This window comes from Marmota monax, unplaced genomic scaffold, assembly GCF_021218885.2.
Source record: "Marmota monax isolate L192 unplaced genomic scaffold, Marmota_monax_Labrador192_F-V1.1 WCK01_AAM20220418_F8-fsc00014, whole genome shotgun sequence".
Lineage (NCBI taxonomy): Eukaryota > Metazoa > Chordata > Mammalia > Rodentia > Sciuridae > Marmota > Marmota monax.
In genome coordinates, this window is record NW_026695222.1 from 15,414,380 (window position 1) to 15,432,875 (window position 18,496).

The 18,496-nt window shown below is 34.9% G+C and overlaps 1 protein-coding gene across 3 annotated transcripts in view; it reads left to right on the forward strand.

The window, feature by feature from the left end:
- The window catches only part of Itch (itchy E3 ubiquitin protein ligase), a 123,873-nt gene that overhangs the window by 44,157 nt on the left and 61,220 nt on the right, over nucleotides 1-18,496 (forward strand). For all 3 annotated transcript variants that reach the window (XM_058575452.1, XM_046433362.2, XM_046433361.2), the window contains 4 exons: nucleotides 4,272-4,341; nucleotides 11,936-12,077; nucleotides 16,123-16,247; nucleotides 17,039-17,176. In XM_058575452.1, the coding sequence (XP_058431435.1) occupies nucleotides 4,293-4,341; nucleotides 11,936-12,077; nucleotides 16,123-16,247; nucleotides 17,039-17,176 (454 nt within the window). In that variant the 5' untranslated portion in view covers nucleotides 4,272-4,292. The remainder of the gene's footprint in view (nucleotides 1-4,271; nucleotides 4,342-11,935; nucleotides 12,078-16,122; nucleotides 16,248-17,038; nucleotides 17,177-18,496) is intronic.

Below are 18,496 nucleotides of genomic sequence, written 5' to 3' on the forward strand. Positions count from 1 at the left end.
GGTATTGTTAAATGAGTGAAAAGAGAAATCACAAACTGTGAGAAAATATTTGCAAAACATCTGATAAAGGTCTTGTAACCAAACTATATTTTAAAAACTCTTTAACCAGGTGAGTGGCACATACCTATAATCCCAGCGATTATGGAGGCCTAGGCAGGAGGATTGCAGTTTGAAACCAGTCGAGCAACTTAGCAAGACCCCGTTTTAAAATAAAAAATAAAAAGGGCTGGGAATGCAGCTCATGGTTAAGCCTCCCTGGGTTCAGTCCCTGGTGCCAAAAACAAGCCTCTTAAAACACAACAATAATAAAAATAAAATAACCCAGTTAAGGGCTGGGGCTGGGGCTCATCTGTAAAGCGCTTGTCTAGCATGCGCGAGGCACTGGGTTGGATCCTCAGCACCACATAAAAATAAATAAAATAAAGGTATTGTGTCCAACTATACAACTATATATATCCCAGTTAAAAAGTGAGCATCTGTCATCTCAGTGTGAGCAGAAGGCTGAAGCAAAGAATTGCAAGTTCAAGGCCAGCCTCAGCAACTTAACAAGATCCTGCTCAGTAGTCAAGTGCCCCTGAGTTCAATCCTGGGGACTCCCACCCCCACAAAAAAAGGACTAGGGTATAGCTCAGTGGTAGAATGCCCCCCAGGTTCAGTCCTCAATACCACACATGTGCATGCATGCACACATAAACACACACAATAGATCTTAACAGAAATATAACCAAACAGTGTATATAAATGGCAAATAAGTGTATGAAAAGATGTTCAACATTATATGTCAAAAGAGAATTGCAAATTAAAACAGTAATGAAATATCCCTGTACCCTTACTAGAATGACTGAAGAATAAAAATCTGGCAATACTAAATGCTGGTGACATATAGAGTCACAAGAATTATCCCTTAATCCTGATGGGAATGTAAAATGGTATAAGTACTTTTGAAGGCTATGTAGCAATTTCTTACAAAGTTAAAACATAGTATTGTCTTTACTGAATTAGTAGTTGCATTGCTACTAATCAAATTGAGTTAAAATTTCATGTTCACATATAACTTGCAAATGAATATTTTTAGTATTCATAATTGCCCCAAACTGGAAACAACCAAGATGAATGGATCAACTGTGGTATAACTACATAATGGAATATTCTGCAAAAAAAAAAAAAAAATACTAAGCCATGAAAAATCTTAGAAGAACCTTAAATCATGTTGTTGGTTAAAAGAAACCAGCCTGAAAAGACTATTTTATGTTTCAAACTATTTGACACCCTGAAAGAGGCAAAACTATAGAAACAGTAAAATTATCAGTGGTTGCCAGGGATTAAGGATAAAGGGAGCGGAATTAGTATAGGTTAAGAACATGGGAGTTTTACAGTGTTGAAATTATTCTGTATGATACTGTAATGTAGGAATCATGGCGGCATTGTACATTTGTCAAAACCCATAGAACTTTATGAGACCAAAAATTAAACAATGTAAATTGTGGACTTGAGTTAATTAACAAACAGAATACTCCAGACACTGGGTCACAAGGTAGAGAAGATGCCTGCTCCTGTGGACTTGTAGTCAAATAAGTCGGAAAATTTTTAATTAACGTACTACAAAGTATCAAGAAGTTTACTTTAGATTGGGCAGGCAAGGCATGCCTCTCTGAGGAGATGGTATTTGATTTAAGAAGGTGTTAGGCATTTAAAGATTGAGGGAAAGTATTCCTACCTGAGGGAATAATTAGGATAAAGCTCCTAAAACTGGAATAACCTGAGTGTATTTGGTAAATAAAAAACTGAAGTTGCAGTGGGTGAAGGGGAGAATAATATAAGGTGGGAACAGAATAATAGTCATAATCAGAATGGAGTGGTACTTCTATAAGCTTATAATAAGGAGTTTGGATTGTGTTTTAAGTGAGATAGGAAGTTGTGGATGTTTTAAGCAGATAGAGCATGATATAACTCATTTTAAAAAGAGTATTCAGGTTATTGTATGGAGAATAGATGGTGAGAGGGAGCAAGTGCAGAGGCAGGGAAACCAATAATGTTTTGGAGTAATTTGAAAGGAAAGGTATGTCTGTAGCTTGGGCAATGATGGTTAAAAAGACATAAAGAAAAATAGGTATCTTCAAGTTATTTGGTAGGGTATATTTTGCAGTTAGAATTTTTAGAACTTGGTGAGAGAAGAATCAATGAAAATGCTTGTATTGTTAGTTTGAGCTACTAAATGGATAATGGTGCTATTAAGGCTGGAGTGGGTATGCTTAGGTATGGAGATTTTGGAATCTCTTTAACTATGTATGCAGTTGTAATAGTCAAACCTGGAACTCAAGGGAGAAGAATGGAATTTTTGCCTGTTTTTTTTTTTTTTTAATAAGTAATAATTTTTTTTTTTTAACTGGGTATTGAACTCAGGTGCTTTACCATGGAGCCATATCCTTAGCCTTTTTATTTTTTATTTTGAGACAGGGTCTTCCTAAGTTGCTTAGGGCCTTGCTGAGGCTGGCTTTGAACTTGAAATCCTCCTACCTCAGCCTCCAGAGCTGCTGGAATTGCAGGCATGCACCACCACTCCAGCTCAATATGTTTGTTTTTTTTTTAATTGAAAGGTATACATAATCACTTTCTTTAGTTCACAGACCCGTCCCGTCCTACCAAAGGTAACTATTACCAGTTTGGGAATGTTCTTAGGTAGCTGGGGATGTAACTCAGTGGTTGAGCACTTGGCTATCATGCACAAAGCCCTGGGTTCCATCCCCAGTGCCAAAAACCAGACAAACAAAAAGTTCTTGAAATCATTCCATTTCAGTCATTAGTAAGATACTTGTTTTAGTATCTTTTAGATGCATCCTAGTCTATTCTGTTACAAAAACATGATTTCTTAAACTGGTTGGCTGTTGATATTTAGGTTGTTTTTCTCTCTGCCAGTGTACAAATGCTAAGTTTTATTCTTTCAAGAATCTAATTAATTTTAATTTTGTAAACTAGTTTGTAGAAGTGCATAAATTATTGAAATTACCAACATATTTTTGGCAGAGCACCTCATAGTTATACCATAGTGGTTCTCTGTAATTATCTGGAGAGAATCCCCGATCCTAAAAATGTTTGCAATATATACTTTCATTAATCTTTTTTTTTTTTGCATAAATTCAATTTGAGTTTTTTAAATATTTTAGTTTTGTAGAGACTTTAAATTTATTTTTTGAAACTTTGGGTATTAATAAGTTGTCAACAGTATACATATAGGTCAGCAACTAAAATAGTACTTGTATCATATAGAAAATCAGCACCCCTATACTGGACTTTTCTCACTGCCTCGTAATTTACTTCTCTTGATATCATAGTGCTTTGGCATACAGGCTTTTGGGTAGTGAGGAAGAAATAATAATTGTACAGAATGTGGTAATGATGTCCATTTGAGGTTCTCTGTATAATAGCATTTAAATTTTTATTTTTTGTAGTTGTAGACGGACAGAATGCCATTATTATATTTGTTTATTTTTATGTGGTGCTCACACATGCTAGGCAAGTGCTCTGCCACAGAGCTATAGCCCCAGCCCATGTATAATAGCATTTTTTTTTTTTAGAAAGAGAGAGAGAGAGAATTTTTTTTTTAATATTTATTTATTTTTTTTAGTTTTCGGCGGATACAACATCTTTGTTGGTATGTGGTGCTGAGGATCAAACCCGGGCCGCACGCATGCCAGTCGAGCGTGCTACCGCTTGAGGCACATCCCCAGCCCATAATAGCATTTTGAATCACATACTTTGTGCATCACAGTGTTAAGGTTTTATATTATATCTCATTTCTCTTCTGAGTGATCACTGATGACTTTAGGGTATGTACTTTCTCTATTTAAAATAAAAGGGCTCTTTCAGTAGACTGTAGGTCATAAACATTTGAATTGGTGCTATTTAAATCAAGAAGTCAAAGAAAAAATCTATATCACACTAGTCAATATAGTTTGGCCCAAATGAAGGAAATAAGCTAGTCAGTATAGTTTAGCCTAAATTTTAGCTTTGAGCATTTTTATGTGTATGTGAAAGAATAAAAAAATGCTGAATTATTTTATAGTTAAACCCCAGAGAAAGAGATGATCAACCATTAGAATTTGCTGATGATTAGGTAGGATAAATACTAGAATTGAAAATATGTATTTAGCAATGTGAAGGTCATTGCTTATTAATGGAGTTTTCAGTCGGAAATGACCAGGTTAGAACCGTTTATGTATTTTTAAATGTATTTTTAATGATGTTTACAGTGTTTTCTTTGCTGTGTTCAGGTTTGCTGTCCTATTGGTGATATGTCTGACAGTGGTAGCTTGATCATGAAGTCACAACTTCAGATCACTGGTAAGTCTTAAAAAGATCCACAGCTTTACTCCCTTCCCTGCCCACCCAAGATCTTAATCTTAAAAGAAAAAATCTTCAGTGACTGTTATTTCAGATGCTGAATTAATGTTCGCTAAATTAATAAAATGTTTAGATATATAAAAATTATGTTTTTATTTCAGGGTATTTTTCAGGTATGTTGTTTTCACCTCCCTCATTAAACATAGGTGCCTGAGCAGTGGCTATTGGTTTTCTGTTTGAACTGAAAGCTTTATTGAGCTGTAATTCGTATCCCATACAGTTTTTTTGGGGGGAGGTGGGGTTACTGGGATTGAACTCAGGGACTCCTGGCCACTGAGCCACATCTCCAGCCCTATTTTGTATTTTATTTATTTAGAGACAGGGTCTCACTGAGTTGCTCAGCACCTTGTTTTTGCTGAGGCTGGCTTTGAACTTGCATCCTCTTGCCTCAGCCTCCCCAGCTGCTGGGATCACAGGTAGCCTCTTCAGCTTTTTTTTTTTTTTTTTTTGGTCTGGTATAGAATTTCTTTAACCTCAGGATTGGGTATGTTGCTTAGTAGTTGAATGCTTGTCTATTGTGTGCAAAAAACAAAACAATGAACTTCTTTAGCCTCAGCTAAGACTTTCATAGCCTGGCTCCATATGGTATCTTTTAAAGTCTTTTATAAGGGAACCTTTTGTACTAACTAGGAAGAGTCACTAGATTTTCTTCAGACAAAAGCCTAATCTCTTTCCTTTAACAGCATTTATTGATTATAGAACAATTATCATCCTCTACATGTTGTTTCAGTTTCTACTGTACCTGGCTTATATCCTCTTCTGGATTGTGAATCATGTTTAGTCACAGACCATAGAATTATTATCCTTCTTAAAATCTGAAGGTGATTGACTTATATGAAATTAATACTGTCTTAAGGTAACTACCCTAGAATTTTCTTTTGGATTTCCTTCACTAGCTCCAGTGTATTTTCTTACAATGTTTGATTCTTACTGGCAGATATTAATATTTCTTTACTAAAGCTAGATTATAATTGTTTTTCCCTCCCCCTTCCAATCTTCTTATATCTTTGGGTGGACTAAGGAAAGAGCTTAATATTGAAACCTTTGATTAGAACTGTCTTTTAAAACAGCCTTTATGTTTCAGATTACATAGTAATTGTTTTAGTCAGCTTTTGTATTTTTCTTGTCAAAATACCTGACAAGAAAAACTTAATGGAGGGGAAGTGTTTGGGGGGCTCACAGTTTCAGAGGTCTCACAGTCCATATCCAGCTGACTCTTACTTTGGGCCCAAGGTAAGGCTGCACATTATGGGGGAAGGGCCCAGTGAAGGAAAGCTGCTCAGCTCATGGAGGGATCAGGAAGCAAAGAGAGAGGGAAGGGGAAAGAGGCCTCAGGAAAGATGGACCCTTCCTGGGCATGCCCCTAGTGATCTACCTCCTCCAGCCAACTGCCTACACAGTGCAGTCATTTCACTTCCAAATAGTCCTGCATTAATTCAGAAACCTTTGGGGAACAACTTATATTCCAAACCGTAATATAATGTATATGCTTTTTATTTTTAAAAATCAGTAAAATAATAAAATGATGAATTATAATCTCTCAGCAAACCATTGCTAATAGTTTGTCTTTTTCTTTTGCATAAACTGCTGTCTTATAGATATCATTGTTATTATCATAACAGAAAATAATTTAATAAATGTTTCTACCACAGAAAGTTCTAATCATAGCCAATTTAATGTTGGGCTTAAAAATTCTGAAAATGTGTGCTGAGGCTGTAGCTCAGTGGTAAAGCACTTGCCTTGCATGTGTGAAGCACTGAGTTTCATCCTCAGCACTATATAATGTGTGTTCATTTACAACTAAAAAATATTCATAATTTTTTTTTTTAGAGAGAGAGAATTTTTTTAATATTTTTTTTTTAGTTATCGGCAGACACAACATCTTTGTTTGTATGTGGTGCTGAGTATCGAACCTGGGCCACATGCATGCCAGGCGAGCACGCTACCACTTGAGCCACATCCCCAGCCCCATAAATTTTTTTTTAAATTCTGAAAATGTGCAAGTGTGTGAGAAAAACTATAAAAACAAACCACGAATAATGGATAAAATTTATATGTTTAGCCAATATATCATTAAATATTGTGTCAGTTTTCATTACTGTAACAAGTACCTGAGGTAATTAACTTATTAAATCAGAGTGAAGTGTTATTTTCATTTACAATTTTAGAGATTCCAGTCCATTATTAGGTTGACCCATTGCTTTTAGGCTATGGTGTGGGGCAGCATATCATGGTGGGAGCATGGATAGTAGTAAAGCTACTTACCTAATAGTTGGGTTCCAAAACTGCCAAGGGGTCGGGCCCCACACTGTCCCTTTACTGCTGAGCTACATTCCCAGTCTTTTAAATTTTTATTTAGTTTTGGTACCAGGGATTGAACCCCCGGAAGCGCTTAACCACAGAACCATGTCTCTCCATTCCTTTTTATTTTTTTATTTTGAGACAGAGTCTCATTAAATTGCTTAGGGCCTCACTAAATTGTTGAGACTGGCTTTGAACTTTGATCTCCTGCCTCATCCTCCTGAGCTTCTGGGATTACAGGCATGTGCCACCTTGCCCAGCCCTAATCTAATTTTTGACCCCAGAGTTAACTGTTATCCAGTGAGTTGTATCTCTTTCTCTTGTTCCTTATCCAGCTGATTTATCAGGACTTAGCATCCTTATTTTTACCTTATTCACTATAGCCTCTCTACTCTCACTTAGTTGCGGAGGCCGACCTTGAACTTTTGATCCTCCTTTCTAAGGCTTCTAAGTAAAAATCAAAATTGGTTCAAAGCATTAATCTTTAGAGCAGAAGGATCAAAGTTAACTATATTGGGTAGAGAATGTCAGGGCCAGAGGTGAAGGGAAGTAGGGAGGGAGAGAAGCAGAGAAAGCGAAAGGGAGAAGTTTTGGGAGTCGCCGGTGATCCAAAGACTAACTTCCTCATCCCCCCCTAGAAGAGCCATCCAATGGTGAGCCCTGCTGGCTCACATGATCCTTACCCACCAATCAGACTAGCCCTGCTGGCTCACTTGATCCTTACCCACCAATCAGACTAGCCCCACTGACTCACATGATCCTTACCCACCAATCAGAAAGCACCCCATGCCAACTGTCAAACCTTTCAACCATTAAACTGTCATAACTGTCAACCTACCCCCCCCCCCCACTCTATAAATATGCAGAGCTGTTCCTCAATAGACGGGCATTTTCTCCAACAACGAGCCTTGTTCGTTCTTTTAAGAAGGAAACTATAAAGCAGGGAAATTCTTTCTACCATAATTGATAATCATTTGGTTCAACAAGTGTAGTAATCACCTCTGAAGGTAAATCACAAAGTGCTATAGAAGTTATAAAGACTGGCTACATGCTTGCCATGAAGGGGATTGTAGTTTGAGTTAAACAAGTAAAAACTAGTAAGAATGGAAAGCTGTAGGAGCCATACATAAATATGAAAATACCGTGGAAACATGGAAGCAGGAACAATTTAATTTCTTAGGGTTAAAGAAGCATTTTATCAAAGAAGAATGGCAAGGGCTTTTGTCTTTTAAGAGGTAGGATTTCATTGAGGAGGAAAGGAACAAAGATCATTCTGAGTAGAGGTGTCAGAATGTGTGGAAGCATGGAAGTTCATGGCCCCAAAATTCTAACTAAGGGTGGCTGGAATATGGGGATAGATGAGAGTTGGTTTAGGAAGGGGCTGGAAAGATATGTTTATGGTTACATGATAAACAATGTAAACTGTCTCATAAGAGTTTAAACTTCATTTTTCAAGCAGTGGAGAATCTTTGAAGTAATAACATGATTATATCTATTTTAGGAAGATAATTTTGGTAGCTGCAAGGAATTTAATTACAGAAGTAAAAAGACAGTTGTTTAGAGGCCTCTTATAGTAGTTTGACATTTTTTTGTTCCCCTTTCTTCCAGTTTATAATTTATATAGGTGTTTTTTTTTTTTTTTTTAGTATTTATTATTTAGGACTATAACAAAGGTTTTATGAATCTAGACTTTGAGATTTAAACAGTTAAATAATCTTTCCTGTCCAGGCTTTGGGTAAATTTTAAATTCCACACTGAGCTTGTCTTTTTGTGTGTAATGTTAAGACAGTAATACCTATCTCAAGAGTAGTAGTGAGTATTGAAATGACAGTATTTAAGTGCCAGACAAGCAATAAATTAACAATTAGTGCTAATTTTCCTTATCCTATTTTCTCCATTTAAAGTTTGTTAAACTGTTGGTGCATTGGCACATGCCTGTAATCCAAGCAACTCCAGAGGCTGAGGCATGAGTATTACAAGTTTAAGGCCAGCCTCAGCAACTTAGGGAGGCCCTTACCAACTTAGTGAGACCCTGCCTCAAAGTTAATAAAAAGACTGGAGATACAGCTCAATGATAGTGTAGCAAGAAATAAGGGTCAGAACACTGAGATCTGGAAGCAGCACTGTTAGTAGCACCATGGCCCAGAGGTATAATTCCTAAAGTCTGAGCTCCAAGCACAGTAGGATTTTTTCTTGTAGACATAAGCAAATTTGGGGTACATTAAGGCAAGATAGTTGGTGTAATTCTATTTGGAGGGTGCATTCTACATTCGTTGTATTGGTACATACTTGTCAACAACCTAGGAACTCTTTCTTATCTCTTACAGCTAGGGACTTTTACTGCGCTAAGCCTGAAGGGGGATTGTTCTGTCCCTGCTATATGCTTCCTGCTACTGATGTCGTCTGCTATAGGTTCCTATTAGCCTCTACAGGCTTCTATGGTTAAATGTCAGTAAGCAGAGCTGCTGTGTATCAGCAGTGTGCAAAACCACAGACTGTGAGCTCTTAAACTGCTAAAGTTTCCATTCTGTTCTACCTCAAGACTGTTCCTGGGTTCCTGCCAAAAAAAGAAAGAAAGAAAGAAAGAAAAATTTGACTTTAGTGGGTTTATGGGTGATTATGTGGCAAAATCAGTGTCAGAAATTTGAATCACAGTGGCTAACAACTTAATTATATATTTTTATATAGCTAGTAGAGAGGATTTTGGATGCTTCTAACATAAATAAATAAACATAAATAAATAAACAGATGAATAAACAAATAAATAAATAAATGTTTGAGGTGATAGAAATATACCAATAACCCTGATCTGATCATTATGTATTGTATATACAAGTGTTGTTGTACCTTATAAATATGTGTAATTATGTGTTAATTTAAAATATGTAATAATTTTTTTTAATCATAAGAAGCTACTTGTGAGTAGATTATTTCCTTCCTGTCAGATTCACATTGTTCTTTGTTCTAAATTTAATCAGTTTCAGAGGACCACAGAATCTTATACAAAATTGTTTTGAGTTGTTTCACTTTTTTAGAAATGTATTAAAAATAGGGATTTTATATTTTTCTGTGGCAATCCTGTTATTAAATTTGGCTCTATATTAAGTATTAGAGCTTTTTACCTATAGTACACTTTAAACTGAGATAGACTGGTTCCTGGAAATACTTTCTGTTCTAGAAAAGATTTCCCACTTCATGTTTCCTCTTTGATGTCTTATACTTCAATCTCAAGTATTACACATTCATCATAAAATTTTTAATTTCTGGTTCTGCCACCCTTTTGTTTTTTTCCATCTTATTAGGTGATGCCATCTTCCATCTAGTTATTCATGCCAGAAGCTTGGGGGTTATCCTTTCCTATTCATTTTATGTAATCTAGTCATGTTGTTTCCCCATAGAAAGGATTATTCCATTCCATATTCTCCACCCCAGTCCAAACCACTGTCATCTCTCTCTCTCTCTCTTTAAATTTTTTTTTTTAATTGTCAATGGACCTTTATTTATTAATATGCGGTGCTGAGAATCAAACCTAGCGCCTCACCCATGCTGGGCAAACGTTCTGCCACTGAGCCACAACCCCAGCCCCCACTGTCATCTCTTGACCAGATGACTTCAGTAGCCATTTAACCTCTACTTTTTGTCTCCCTTTCAGTTTATTTCCCCCACTGCAACAGTGATCTGTAGTGGTCTTTAAGTGTTAATTTGGTAATTGCTTCATCCTTAGTGTCCAAAGTAATACCTGATACATGTTGTGGGTACCTTTTACTGAAAATTCCTCAGTGATTTCTTACTGACTACTTCTTTAATGTTATCTCTTACAACTCTTTGTCCCTCTTTGGCATGTTTTAAAAATAATATATGTTGATTTCAAATCTTATTAAACTTTTTTATAATGAAGTTCTAATTTAAAGAATGTGTACACACAGTAAGAATGGCTTGATTTCCACCAAAGAGGCACATAAGCATAAGAGGACAGAAATAGTTAATATGTGTGAAATCAGAGATTCAGGGCCACCACTTGGAACTGTGCCTTCTTGATTCCCAGACTTTGCATTATACATTGCGCTTCTTGAGTAGCTGCTATATAATCTCATCTAGGAACTCTAAGGGCTTCTTAAACTTAATATGCACTGGCATTCTCTGAACTTTGGTGCTAGAATAGTTATCTAGGTGGTAGAATATTTCCTTGGCTGTGATTTTCTCATATGGGGAGTTACTACACATAGAAACCAGGGGATATTCTTCTAGATTCTAATCTATTTTCAGTCCCCTCCGTGGATCTTCGATAAGACTATTTATTTATTTATTTTTATTTTTTGAGAGAGAGAGAATTTTTTAATATTTATTTTTTAGTTTTTGGCAGACACAACATCTTTGTTTTGTATGTGGTGCTGAGGATCGAACCTGGGTCGCACGCATGCCAGGCTAGCGCGCTACCGCTTGAGCCACATCCCCAGCCCGATAAGACTATTTATGACAAAGTTGACTAACTCTTAGTTGAAGGCTGAGTCTGTGTCTCAAGATATGCAACATTGGAAGCTCTTGCTTATGTACTAATGAGACACTATAAGATATATATTTTTAAAAATCTTTTAAGTTTGTAATTCTTTTCCTCTGGTGATTTTCAAACACACTTAGAATTAAACCCAAATTCCTTAGCTTTCAAAGCTCATTTACTTAAACAGCTCATCTCATTTCATTTACCCTTCTTGTGTTTTGCTCTACTTTTCTCAGATATGCCAAACTCTTTGCCTCTTTCTGGAATTCAGTCTTTTCCACATCTCTGATCTTTATATGGTTGTCTCCTTGTCATTTAGTGGTTGCTTAAAAGTACTTCCTTATAGGTCTTCCTTACTACAAAGTCATTGTAACTAGAATGTAATCTTCTTGAGAGCCAAAGCCATTTTATACACCATTAAAGTTTAAAGCAGTGTCTTGTCATATGGTAGGCATGTGTGTGGTTTTTTTGTTTGTTTTTTTTTGAACAAGTTTGTACATGTACTTTTAATGTACCTGAATTCTGAAACTACTGATACTGATAGTTGAAATGTTTTAATGGGAATTTGGGCGGCTTGTATATTTATTTACTAGATGGAAGGTCATAAGTGAATAAAATTACAAAGGTCATAAGTGGATAAAATTAGTAAATACTTTAGAGCAAAGCTGTTTAATCTTTATGAAGTTAAATTGATTTGAATATTGAAATAACATCTCAAAATATTCTTTTACATAGTCATCTCAGCAAAACTTAAAGAAAATAAAAAGAATTGGTTTGGACCAAGTCCTTATGTGGAAGTCACAGTGGATGGACAGTCAAAAAAGACAGAAAAATGCAACAATACCAACAGCCCCAAATGGAAGCAACCCCTTACAGTGTAAGTTTGAAAATATTTTCTATAGCATAATATTTTGTTTAGTAGGTGAGCAGAAGTGGAACGTTAATGTACTTATTTCTTTGTTTTACCTTTTTTTCTCTTTCACCAATTTTCTCCCCTCTTTTCCTTGAAGTCTTTCCTCTAATCTCTCTTTTGTTTTTCTCTTTTCTTTTGTAGTACTGGGAATTGAACCCAGGGCCTTGTGCATGTGAGGCAAGCACTCTACCAATGAGCTATATTCCCAGCCCTCCTTTGTTTTTCTTTAGCTACTTCTCTCTCTCTTCTTCTAGTCTCTTTCTTTATCTTCTCCAGTTTAGAAGGTTATGATATCATTATGATTGCTGAACAACTGGGAGGGCCCATGTTCATGAAGCTAGAAAAATTTATAGCAGCTCTTTTCTTATCTTGGAATTGAATTAGGAGGTTATAAGCAGCTCACTTTATTATTATTTGGGGGAGTACTAGGAATTGAATTCAGGGCACTTAACCACTGAGCCACATCATCTCCAGCCCTTTTTATTTTGAGACAGGGTCTTGCTAAATTGCTTAGGGCCTTGCTAAGTTGCTGAGGCTGGTTTTGAATTTGTGGTCCTCCTGCCTCAGCCTCCCAAGCCACTGGGATTACAGGCATGTGTCATTCCACCCAGCTAACTCCCATTATTTTTAACTTTGTTCTTAAAAATCGTTTTTTGTTTAAATTCTTATGCCTCTACAAATCAACACAAGAGTTTTTTTCTACTATAAAAATGCTACACTGTACATTTTATTCTACAACTTTGTTTTTGTACTTAATACTTTTATTATGTTTATCTTTCTAACTGAATACATAAAGGTCTAACATCACTATTATAACTACATATTCCTTTTTAAATAATATTTCTTAATGTAGATGGACTATAATTTATTTAGTTCCCTATTGATTGATTGGTTTCTAATATTTTCTAATATTATGCTACTAGACTAGTGTAATACACATCTGTGTGCATATATCTTTAATGTTGGTGTTTTCATCTGTAGTAGAAATTCATAAAGCTCAGTTTCAAGACTAACTAATAAAATCCCAAATATTGACACCATAACCTAGGATATTGACTACTCACCAAAAGGAATTATAGATAATTTTTCATTTTTAAAAATAAGGTAAGAAGGGCTGGGATTGTGGCTCAGCGGTAGAGCATGTTCGCCTAGCACATGAGAGGCCCTGGGTTTGATCCTCAGTACCACATAAAAACAAATAAACAAAGGTATACAGCTCAGTTGGTAGAGTGCTTGCCTCACATGCACAAGGCCCTGGGTTCAATCCTCAGCACCACACATACACACACACACACACAAAAAAAAAAAAAAACTATGCTTTTTAACTTTTTTTTTTATCAACAAAAGGATTTTAAAATACTGTAGCACATTTGATTAGGGAAGCAAATGTGTGGTAAAGTGTAGATCAAAATATTTCTAATTGTTTCCACATAAAATATTACAATGACAGGTTACTTTCATTACATTATACTTGGAATTCTTGAATTTTTTTCCTCTTAGGAAAATAAACTATTGACAAGGTCTTTATTCCTATATAGTGTGATAAGACATTAGAAACTGTAAACTCTTCTCATCCCATTATACATGCTTATGTGGATTATATTCCTGTAAATGACAAAATAATTTGAAATACCTGCGTCTTTAACATGGGTATTAACCTTCTAGGGGCATCTTGATGTATTTTATGATGATTTTGAGCAAATGAATGAAATTTAAGAATTTTCTTGAATTTTGAGTTCCGTTTTGCAAAATTATCAAATCTTTTTTTTTTTTTTTTTTTTTTTGGTGCTGAGAGTTGAACTCAGGACCTCATGCATACTAGGCAAGCACTTAACCATTGAGCTATAGCACTAGCCCTGTTTTACAGAATTATCATTCTGATGCTCTTCATCTACATTTATTTCAGCATTAATGGTTTTTAGGCTGTTTTTAATTGGTGGCCCATTATAGATTAAGTCTAATTTAAGCAATATAAGAATTAAAAAATGTAAAAATCAAGTGATATTTGTAAAAAGGTCACATAGCATCTACAATGACCAAAGACGCTCAGCTTAATAATAGAATGACTGCTCATCTAACTTGCAGCTGTTATTAGTGCTCACTAAATTTGCACTTTGAGGCATTTAGAATGACTCTTAGGCTATTAATGCCATGAACTGCTTAGTTCAGAAGTTAGGAAGAAATAAACTTATAGCCCTATATGCTAGTGCTGTTGCTGAGCCTAGATGTTTGGGGCAACTCACAGCTCAAGTTTTTCTCTTATATTTTTAAGTTGTAGCATATTGATCAGCAATTTTAACACAGTTTCCATTGCTGTACAGCAGATTTTATAAGCTGCTGTCTAGAATCAAATTGAAATTTAAATAAACTATCTGATTGTATCCTTTTCCATAGGGGGAAAAAAGTGAAGTTAAAATTTATTTGCCTTTTATTTTTTCCCCATAATGTTTTCCTGTTGGCTTATAAAGAAATACTTTCTTGTTCCTGTTCTTTTTTTCTTTTTTCCCCAGTACTTGGGTTTGAACCCAAAGGTGTTCTGCTATTGAGTTACATTCCCCAGCCCTATTTATTTATTTATTTTTGAGACAATGTCTTACCCAGTTGCCAAAGCTGGCGTTGAACATGTGATCCTCCTGCCTCAGCCACCCGAGTCACTGAGATTACAGGCATGTGCTATTATGCCTAGCTAGAGAAATGTATTTTTTTTTATTTTAATTTTTTAAATTTATATATTGACAGTGGAATGCATTACAATTCTTATTGCACATATAGAACATAATTTTTCATATCTCTAGTTGTATACACAGTATATTCACACCAATTTGTGTCTTCATACCTGTACTTTGGATAGTAATGATCGTCACATTCCACCATTATTAATAACCCCTTAAAATAATATATTTTATGTGCTCTCCTAAAAGTCATATCTGAGAATGTTGAAAAGAGAAAAGTACCTTATCCCCTTCTGCCAAAAGGGGACAATGTGAAAATGGAAAAATTTTTAGTTTGTTTAAGTTACTACTTACTACTGGTAAAATGATGGTGGAAATATGATGATGGCAGTAATAGGCATAGGTGGACTTCTAACCCCAAAATTTGATCACATTTTAGAATGAAGTATAAAGAAATTCAAACATTTTTGGAATTTGTGTTTATAGAATTGAACCATAGAAAGAACTATGATATGCTCCTGATTTTCTACTTTTTGACTCTAAAATAGTTTTTATGTTTATTCCAATTCTGATACCCCATTTTCTTTGGAAAATACCATTATAAAGTACATTCTTTATTGGTTTCATATTAGCAAGATAAGAGTGAGTCTATATTTGATAGTTGTCCTAGACACTTTGCCTCTCTCAATGTGAAACTTGGTATCTCTAATATAATGTGGAACTTTTGAGTATAAATTTTAATAGTTGACTTTTGTTCAAATGTAGTTCTACCATTTACTGTGTAACCTTGAGCAATTTGCTTAACCTCTAAATATCAGTTTCAGTGTCTAAAGATGGGAATGATAATTCCTACCTCATAAAGTTACTATGAAGAGTAAATGAAACAACTTCAAGCTTGGCAGGCTGTGACAAAATAAGGACTTAATTTGTAAATTCACACTTTAAAAATAAATTTTTATTTATTTAATTTTCAAATAGACTCATAAGAATTATATATTTGTGGGATAGAATTATACATATTTGTGGGATACCATGTGATGTTTTAGTAAATTCACTTTCTTAATGGTTTGTTGCAGTATATAAGCAGTTTTGATTTGTTGACAGTATGTACATGAAGTTCCTCTTGTAGTTCAACCACAGGTGAAAATAACTGTGCAAGCATAGTTATTCAAACACAGTTTTCATTAGATTAGAGAACATAGGTTAGTATTGGTTATACAGTAAACTATAAGGGGTGCATGAGAAGACTTTAGACATTAAAACTTAATTGTAACTTCTTTAGGATCCCATTGTGATATTTAATGAAAATAATATTTTCCCTCTTTTTTCACTTTTAGTATCGTTACCCCTGTGAGTAAATTACATTTTCGAGTGTGGAGTCACCAGACACTGAAGTCTGATATTTTATTGGGAACTGCTGCATTAGATATTTATGAAACATTAAAGTCAAACAATATGAAACGTATGTATATAAAAATAATAGAAATTGTGCTTAGCTGTTTGTTTTTCTGGAAGAAATTTGTATGTTAAATATGTGAAGAACTCATGTTGGTTATTGGGTTAATACAGGATGAATCTTGAACTATTTAAAGCATTTTAAATAGTTTGTCTAATAGTTGGTTTTTCTATTCATTTTACATCTACAATTTTTAGTAAATATTTACTTAGTAAAAAAAAATTAGAGCAGAGGTGAAGGAAAAACAATCTCACTTCAGAGTATGTGTCATTTTGGAGGTAACAGACATAGGTAGACTTCTCAATGCTTATTTAAAATGCTTATTTCATTTTAGGTGGTGGTGGTTTTATTTACATTTATAAAACTCATAGCTTATTTATTTAATATCATGATTTTAAAACATAGTTTTTCTATTTCTTGACTGCTTAAATACACTTTAAAGAATTTTCTTCTTATATAGGGCTTATGAGATATAATCCATTCTCAAGTTCTGTTTTCATTTAATATAATACAGGTATATATTGCTAAATAATCTTATTTTTCATCTTAAAAGGGTGAAATGAATATAAGTGAAATTAGTGAGATTTTAAATATTTTACATTATGGATATTAAACATTAGCAAATTTTGTCTCTTTTTAAAATACAATGTTTTGATGTCAAAAGGCCTCAAACTTTGGGTGAAGCATAGCAAAACAATTTAAATACATATGTAGTTTTTTCTGATATTAGATTTTTAACAGTTAAGATGGTTTAAAAGAAAAAATAATCATTTTTCTATAATTTTACTCTCTTTCAGTTGAAGAAGTGATTGTGACTTTGCAGCTTGCAGGTGACAAAGAGCCAACAGAGACAATGGGAGACTTGTCAATTTGTCTTGATGGGCTGCAGTTAGAAGCTGAAGTTGTCACTAATGGTGAAACTACATGTTCAGAAAGTAAGTGATCACTTTTTGTTTAAGATTTAAAAAAAAATTTTTTTTTTTTAAGATATTGATAGACCTGTATTTTATTTATTTATACATGGTGCTGAGAATCATACCCAGTGCCTCACACATGCCAGGAAAGTGTGCTACTGCTGAGCCCCAGCCCCAGCCCTGTTCAAGATCTTTCATGAGTCTTTTGACATAAAATAGTCACTGTAGTATGCTGCATGGAGTCATTGCTATTCTTTTTCAGAAGAAAGAAATGATATGATTTCCTTTTTAAAAAATAGATACTGATGGGGCTGGGCTTTTGCCTCAGTGGTAGAGTGCTCGTGTAGCATGCATGAGGCACTGGGTTCGATCCTCAGCACCACATAAATGTAAAATAAAGATATTGTGTCCACCTAAAACTAACTAAATAAATAAATATTCAGAAAAAAAAATAGATACTGATCACTTTAAACATTTGTTTTTTTAATGATTTTTTTTTCTTGATGGTGCTACAGATTTAAACAAGGTTTGCTCTGACACTGAGCTGAATCCCAGCCCTTTTTATTTCAAGATAGGGTCTCATTAAGTTGCCCAGGCTGGCTTGGAACTCAGGATCCTCCTGTCTCAGCCTCCCGAGCTGTTGGGATTATAGGCATCTGCTGGCATGCCCAGCTTTAGTTCATTGTTTCTTTTCTTTTCTTTTCTTTTCTTTTCTTTTCTCTTCTCTTCATTTCCCTCCCTCCCTCCCTTCCTTCCTTCCTTCCTCTTTCTTTCTCTTTCTTTCTTTCAGGATTGAACCCCAGGGCACTTAACCACTAAGCTACGTTCCCAGCCCCTTTTATGTTTTATTTTGAGGCAGGGTCTCCGTCTCACTAAGTTGCTGAGGCTGGCTTTGAACTCACTGTCCTCCTGTCTCAGCTTCCCAAGTCTCTGGAATTATAGGCATGTACAACTGTGCCCAGCTACTGCATTGTTTCTTTAAGTAAAAAGCATTTGTATTTTTCTGTAATTTGAAAGCTAGTTGAATAAAAGTTGAATCTCTGCTGGCCCTGTGAGTAGTGAATTGATTTATTAAATATTTATTCTGTATGCCAATGAGGGTAGTTAATATAGTATGGTTGATGACATATTCATTTCCTCCATTCCTAGTAGCAAACATTGTTTGTTTTCTGTAGCATTGTCTGGTTGAGTTTAAAAAATGACTCCAGGTTCTTCTTAGTGTTCTTCCAGACAGCCAGTACAATCCATTTGCCATTCCTTTTCTATTTCTGTAAGTTGCATGTTACTATAATCACAAAACTGATTTATTATATGTAAGTTGGTAAATCTTATAATTTATGA